General features: G+C 55.4%; 3 protein-coding genes across 6 annotated transcripts in view; 2 read left to right on the top strand and 1 right to left on the bottom strand.

Annotated features, from left to right (window-relative positions):
- The window catches only part of Taf6 (TATA-box binding protein associated factor 6), a 6736-nt gene extending 4986 nt beyond the window's left edge, over positions 1–1750 (top strand). For both annotated transcript variants that reach the window (XM_010609020.2, XM_010609029.2), the window contains exons 13-15: positions 404–577; positions 830–1024; positions 1227–1750. In XM_010609020.2, coding sequence (XP_010607322.1) covers positions 404–577; positions 830–1024; positions 1227–1604 — 747 coding nt within the window. In that variant the 3' untranslated portion in view covers positions 1605–1750. The remainder of the gene's footprint in view (positions 1–403; positions 578–829; positions 1025–1226) is intronic.
- On the bottom strand, positions 918–5678 carry Ap4m1 (adaptor related protein complex 4 subunit mu 1). 3 transcript variants are annotated; one of them, XM_010609040.3, is made up of 16 exons: positions 5602–5678; positions 5359–5418; positions 5170–5258; positions 4698–4804; positions 4522–4618; positions 4278–4388; positions 4113–4193; positions 3839–3901; positions 3669–3735; positions 3531–3584; positions 3277–3383; positions 3085–3179; positions 2772–2816; positions 2479–2529; positions 2275–2386; positions 918–2162 (listed from the first exon to the last, which is right to left on the bottom strand). In XM_010609040.3, exons 2-16 carry the CDS (start codon positions 5414–5416, stop codon positions 1938–1940), a joined length of 1362 nt encoding a protein of 453 aa, XP_010607342.1. In that variant the 5' UTR covers positions 5417–5418; positions 5602–5678; the 3' UTR covers positions 918–1937. The 3 variants fall into 3 exon arrangements, with proteins under 3 accessions (XP_010607342.1, XP_010607335.1, XP_010607356.1); XM_010609033.3 differs by lacking the exon at positions 5602–5678 and having other exon boundaries at positions 5359–5575; XM_010609054.3 differs by lacking the exons at positions 4522–4618; positions 4698–4804; positions 5602–5678 and having other exon boundaries at positions 5359–5574.
- Positions 5679–5709: 31 nt separating this feature from the next.
- Mcm7 (minichromosome maintenance complex component 7) overlaps positions 5710–6282 on the top strand; it is a 16906-nt gene continuing 16333 nt past the window's right edge. Inside the window, exon 1 of the mRNA XM_010609066.3 lies at positions 5710–5882. Within this exon, the coding sequence (XP_010607368.1) occupies positions 5852–5882 (31 nt within the window). The 5' untranslated portion in view covers positions 5710–5851. The remainder of the gene's footprint in view (positions 5883–6282) is intronic.

Here is a 6282-nt window from a genome sequence, read left to right as displayed (position 1 = left end):
CCCCCCCCCGCCACAGGTACAGTGTTTAGAAAGCATCTGGCACATTTTATTCATTTGTTCTCATCTTGCTGCATTTATTCCAAGCACCTTTCAGAGTCTGGTGCTGTTTTGCCGATGGAAAGACAGGCACAGGTGGGCTGAGTAAGAAATAAGGGGTCCTAATCACCGTATAACCCACTGTGTGGAAGACAAACACTTGCTGTATGGAGTGGCTGTCCCACACGTTACCAGTGTGCATAGCAAGTCTTCCAGTTGTGGCAGTTGGCCTCCACGTTTTTTCTGAGGGAGAACCACACCATTCCTTACACTCACTGAAGACCTAGCACAGTTTGACTCCAGCAAGGGCGCACTGAAACAGTGGGTATCTCCTTTCTCATCCCTTCTTCTCTCTTCTTCTTTGCAGAAACACTGTGCACCTGTACTGGCTAAGCTGCACCCCCCGCCTGACAATCAGGATGCCTATCGGGCAGAATTTGGGTCCCTCGGGCCGCTTCTCTGCTCCCATGTGGTCAAGGCCCGGGCCCAAGCTGCTCTGCAGGCACAACAGGTCAACAGGACCACACTGACCATCACACAGGTCAGCGGCTATGGGGGGAGGGAGAGAAGATGAAGGAGGAGGCATGGGTGCGACATGGCCATGGTGCCAATGACCCAGGGACGCACAGGCCCTGAGGCGGCAGTCTCTGGGAGCCTGGGGCCCCTCGGTGAAGGATGCCCCAACCCTAGAGAGAACTACCAAGGAAGAGCAAGAGCACGAGCAACACGTCTCCATTCAGGCCCTTCCTTTTTCTAGATGCTGACGTTTTCTTCTTGCCTCATTCCCCCACAGCCCCGGCCCACGCTGACCCTCTCTCAGGCCCCTCAGTCTGGCCCTCGGACCCCTGGCTTGCTGAAGGTCCCTGGCTCCATTGCACTGCCTGTCCAGACACTGGTGTCTGCGAGAGCTGCTGCCCCCCCTCAGCCTTCCCCTCCTCCGACCAAGTTTATTGTAATGTCATCCTCCAGCGCCTCATCCACCCAGCAGGTATGTAGCACCTGGGACTTAGGATGCGAGGAGCACCCTGAGCGGCCTGGGTCATCTCAGAGTAGATCCCAGTCCCCGCCAGGCCCAAAGCCAGGAGATGGAAGGGCCATTTGCCAGCACTTTGTAAAGTACCAAGTTGGCAATAATTTACAGGATCCTCAAGTTGGAAACCCTTCACGGGGTGTCTTCCTTTCTCCTCCAGGTCCTGTCCCTCAGCACCTCAGCTCCTGGCTCAGGCTCCACCACTACCTCTCCTGTCACTACCACAGTGCCCAGTGTGCAGCCCATTGTCAAGCTGGTCTCCACCGCCTCTACTGCACCCCCCAGCACGGCCCCCTCTGGGCCTGGCAGTGTCCAGAAGTACATCGTGGTCTCGCTGCCCCCAACAGGAGATGGCAAAGGAGGCCCTCCCTCCCATCCTTCTCCAGTCCCTCCCTCCTCATCTTCCCCCTCTCCACTTGGGGGCAGTGCCCTCTGTGGGGGGAAACAGGAAGCTGGGGACAGCCCTCCAGCTCCAGGGACTCCCAAGGCAAATGGTTCCCAGCCCCCTGGACCTGGCTCCCCTCAGCCTGCTCCGTGATAACATCATCCATCTGCCGACCTCTCCCATGGATTCCTATGCTCACGCACGCAAAGGAGGTGGAAGAAAGAGTAGGCTGCTTACCCACATGACTTTCTTTTTAGATACTGTACAGTCAGTTCCTCAGAATAAAAGTTGATTTGTAAGTTCTGAGCCTTCCTGTGTCAGATACCACAGAAGGGGCAAGTCTCTGGACCCCTATGGGCCTCTCAAGACTCAGGAGTCCTCTGCTCACATCCAGAGCCACAGGCCACGATGCCAAGAAAGCAAATACTGTCCTCTTCCCACTTGACTGCCTTCTGCCTTTGCTGCCATGTTCTGGTTTGGGAAGCCTCAGATCCGAATGATGTAGGCCTCGCTGTGGCTGAGATGGCGCACCCACTTGTGGGGGTTGGTGTTGCCACTGGGCCTGAAGGTCAGCCTGAGGAAGCGAACCTGGAGGCCGGAGCACGTGTGCCGGGGAAGTTCAAAGGAGAGGCTTGCGGGTCCCAGCCCCAGTGGAGGGGCTGAGGTGGAAGTCCCATGGCTGGGGGGTCCTGGTAGGCTGGGAACATCCATCTGTGAGGAAAGAGGGAGGGAGCAGGGCAGCAGCTGCACTAGGAAGATGATATGGCTGGGTTTGGGGGGCACAAGTGAAGTTAGGATGGGTACAAGAGGGTCAACGGGATACCTGGAAAAGGCCTGAGAGTTGAGAGCCTCCCTGTATCCGGGGCAGGTCCCAGTGAAGGGCTCCCTCCCCTAGTTCTGCCTTCTGCTCTGGGCTGCTCAGCTCCTGAGACAGGCTGGAGAGGGAAGGTGCGGGGTTCAGGTGGCGCCTGCCTTAGCAGAGCACAATCTGTCCCCCAGGGAAGCTCCCTGGGGAGCTGGCACTAACCTGACCACCCCTCGTGGCAGTGGAAGGTGCAGTCGGATGTTGACAGCTTGGCTACAAAGAAAGGAATTGGTTAGGAAGGCAGAGTCCCTTGTCCCTGTTCCTCTTTAATGTCACAATGGAAGTTCAGTACAGGTGCGTAACACCTCCTAAGGGCTAGAGCCTCTCAACTGGATTCAGATTCTGAGGCTGATGGATATAGTTGAAGGAGTAAGTGGCAGGTTCCTGGCTCTGACTTTGGCCCAGTCTTGTGTCCCACATAGCTGAACCAGGCCTTGGCTGGCCCCCACCCTTACCTCTTTGGGGACAAGTCACACCGTAACTTCAGGTAAACCTGGAGCCTGGATAAGAAGGCAAAATACTGTTATTTAGGCCAGATCCTACTGGCATCTTACCATCACTCACCCCGGGCCTCCATGTGAGGCTGTGCAGAATATACCCCAAGAAGGAACAGGGCCAATGTTCAGCCCAATGCCACTGGTCAAGTCTTTTTTCAATTGATGCCCTGTCACCGATACCACCACCCTTCCATAGTAAGTCCTGGTAACATCTATGTCTTGGCTTGGATTGGTTTCCAGAATGGTTCTAGAACATAAGAAATGGTCTCACCGGCCTGAGCCTCGGTCCCACTGCACAGAGGGAAACAGCCGGAAAGGGAGTGGGGAGGGGAGGTCATCAGACAGTTGGTACCGCATCACAGTCAGCTGGGACCAGAGAGGAATGAAGTCAGCTTAGTCTCACGTTTCCACTGCCTCCCTTCCCTATGGTGGTTACAGTATGCTAGGCCACCCTGCTGCTGACCTCGCCCTGGGGTGGCTGCAAGCGGAGGATCCGATGAGTCTCAAACTCATCCAGGTTTACCGAGCTGTGAAATGAGACTTCATCAACCCGAATTCCTGGCCCATAACCTGCAAAGAGAGAGACTCCTCTCCCGATCCATGCTTTGGGAGAGAATGGCTGGGGTAGGGAGGTCTCATCTCTAATTTTTCTCCAATTTTCCTCCATGAAACTTGCCTCTGACCTACCCTAGGTAGAAAGACCAGTTTTCTCCTCACCTCTCAGTTCTGATTTCCCTACACAAAATTCTTCTGTCAAGCCGATGCGCATCTCTGTTGGAGCAAAGAACATCAGGAAAGGTCAGCAAACACCACTACACATGGCATCCTGTCCCAAACCCAACACTAGGTCCTCACCAGAGCCACTGGGAAGGAAGCTCTTGAGCCGGAGCTCTCCTTGCACATCCACCTTCAGTGGTGATCCCTGGAAGTGGCAGGGAGGTTAGTGCCCAGTCATAACCCCCACCCCCGACCCATTTTCCAAGTACCATTTGTCTTTAGCTCTGGGGTTGGGAGCCCACACTTACATCAGATGCTATCAGTACAGACAGTCTCTCGACCACATCCAAAAAAACTTCATTTTTTTGGCTCTGAGAAAAAAGGGGGATTTGGATTGTGGAGGCTAAAGACCTGCATTCTAAAATGGACAGAGAGAAAGAATAGTGTAATTGAAGTAGAATCCTGGGACATGGGTGGAAGATGGGGTACCGACGTCTAGAGGAGTGGAAAGATAAGCCAGGATCTTGGACTCTGGTGTCCCAGAAAAAGTCTAAAAGTCTGACCTCATGGATCCCTCCCTACCTGGTCAGAGCGACTGGAAAGAACTGGGCGGCTGGCCGCACTGCTGGGGGCCACTTTGCTCTGCTGTGTCTCTGCTCCAAACTGTAAAACACCCAAAGCAACCAACCCTCAGCTCTGAAGCATCCAGGCAGCCTGCCTTCTCCATCCTCTTTCCCTGCTACTGACCAAGCCAACACTACTGAGATCAAAGAGGCTAAAGGGCTTGCTGACTACAGCTTCCGTCTGGATGAAGTTTCTCAGCATCTCCGTGGATGTGGTCTGAACATAGCCATAGTCCTAGTGGTGAGAAGGAAGGGGAAAAGTGAAAATGAATGGATTTAACCTCCCAACCACAAGATCCCACAGTAGAAGAGTGGACATTATCTAATGGGGGAACAGGAGACAAGAAAGGAAAGTCTTTGGTCATTACCAGTACTTCATCCAAGAGTTCATAGACAAGAGCCACGTTTCGGGAAATGGTTCCCTCACTGAGGGAGCCACAGTAGTCACCCAGGAGGGTAGCTAACCTGAGGAAATAGGGCAAAGTGTGGACACCTCCTCCACCTCCTCTCAGACCCCCTCAGGGTCCAGCCCAGCCCTCCTCACCTGGAGAGCAGCTCTAGCAGGCTGAAGGGAGAAACGTTTTCTGAAGTCGTAGCTACCAAATAGAGGCCACTGTGTCTGATGTGAATGAAATGACGGTCATCGTGGTACTGAGGCGAGGGTGGGGGGAGGTGTTAGAAAAGGGTTATAGTAATCAAAGGTCCTGAAGATTCCAAATTGTACCTTAATTGTCTCCTGCTAGACACATAGTAGCATTGTGGCTTTGGGCGATCTGTGAAACCCCCTGAAGGCCAGGTTTCCTAATGCGCAAAGGTCGTTAATAGCAGTACCAACTCTATAGTTCTTGAGCATTGAGCCAGACAAGAGGCTGCACCCAGTGTAGTCAGCGCTTTCGTTAATTGTATTTGGAGGACGATTACCACTCAATAGAAGGTTCCCAAGAAAAAAGCCCTTGAAAGGGAAGAGGGACCCACCCTTCAACCTCCCCGCCGCACCTTCCCGCACCAGTGGTTACCATGACAACCGGGGACTCGTCTCCAGACAGTCCCGTCAGCTTCCGGTAGAAGAGCTCTGCCACATCCAGGCCACCACTATCCCCGCGGACTGGCCAGGTGGAAGGACAGTTAAGGAGCGGGTGACCCAAATGGGCTCTGGGCTCATCTCCCAACAAGCCGCTCTATCCCGCCCCGTGGAATAAGGATACAGTCTTTGTAGATGAGCGGGTCTCCCTTGGAGGACAGGATGAAGAACTGGGAAATCATGGCTGTTCCGGAGAGTACACCAGCGGACAATGAAAGCAGGGCCGGACCAATCTCAACGTCCCGGAACAAAAGGACGCGGGTGGGCTGGCCCTTTAAGACCAACCCGCCCCCCGCCCCGCTCGCGTCACCCGGGACCGCGGGAAACCCAGCTCCCGCCCCGCCCCTCTCGGCGATCCCTTCTCCACCTGCCCGCTGCCTTCGCGTCACTCAGCTCAGCCTTGCCCGGTGATTGGTCAAGGGCGGAGCTTGCGGCGGGTGGGCGGGGAGAAGGGCCATCCTTTTCGATTGGCCCGAGCTCAGCGTAGCGGGTCACATGGGAGGAGACGTTTCGCGCCAATTTCGGTTGGTTCTGCAGTCCTGTGCGTGGCCGTTTTGTGTTTCCTTGGAGCCGAACTAGTGCCCTCGCCAACTGCTGCCAAACGGTCACTGGCAGCGATGGCATTGAAGGACTACGCACTTGAGAAAGGTAAGGCTCTGCAAGCCTGGGAGGAGGGCTCTGCGCGGGAGGCCGCCTGGCTGACACCTGTTGGTGTGAGTTGGTGTCGGGGTTGGCGGCGGGCTCTGGGAAGAACGAGGTCAGAGATAGGGTTGGGCAGCGACGGGAGTGAGACAGATGGTGCCTGGGGACGCATGGGGGGCGTCGGGGTCGAGGAAGAGCTGGTAGTCTTGCCCGGGAAAGTTTTTGGGGTCCGGGAGGAGGGAGATGGCTGGGAGCTGCAGGCTGGAAGGGTCGTGCCCGGAAGAGAATGTGCGCTGGGTCGTGGTCGTCTAAGGGCTCTCAGCCTCGGGGATGAGAACTTTGGAACCGCTTCCCTCCTGGTATTAGGAGACTCGCCTGTTCCCGCGTCCCGCCGAGGCGCGCCGAA

Source organism: Fukomys damarensis, unplaced genomic scaffold (genome assembly GCF_012274545.1).
Source record: "Fukomys damarensis isolate Sample0158 unplaced genomic scaffold, DMR_v1.0_HiC HiC_scaffold_17, whole genome shotgun sequence".
Classification (NCBI taxonomy): domain Eukaryota; kingdom Metazoa; phylum Chordata; class Mammalia; order Rodentia; family Bathyergidae; genus Fukomys; species Fukomys damarensis.
The sequence above is the reverse complement of the archived record's forward strand: the minus strand, read 5'-3'. Positions and strand labels throughout refer to the sequence as shown.

What these genes read in the sequence shown, in the direction of transcription:
- Ap4m1 (XM_010609040.3), bottom strand. Translation starts at nt 5,416, where the DNA reads ATGATTTCCCAGTTCTTCATCCTGTCCTCCAAGGGAGACCCGCTCATC. An exon ending in AACTCTTGGATGAAGTACTG is followed by an intron (nt 4,389 to 4,521) that starts GTAATGACCAAA and finishes TCTCACCACTAG; the next exon opens with GACTATGGCTATGTTCAGAC. An exon ending in CTTCCTTCCCAGTGGCTCTG is followed by an intron (nt 3,585 to 3,668) that starts GTGAGGACCTAG and finishes TTGCTCCAACAG; the next exon opens with AGATGCGCATCGGCTTGACA.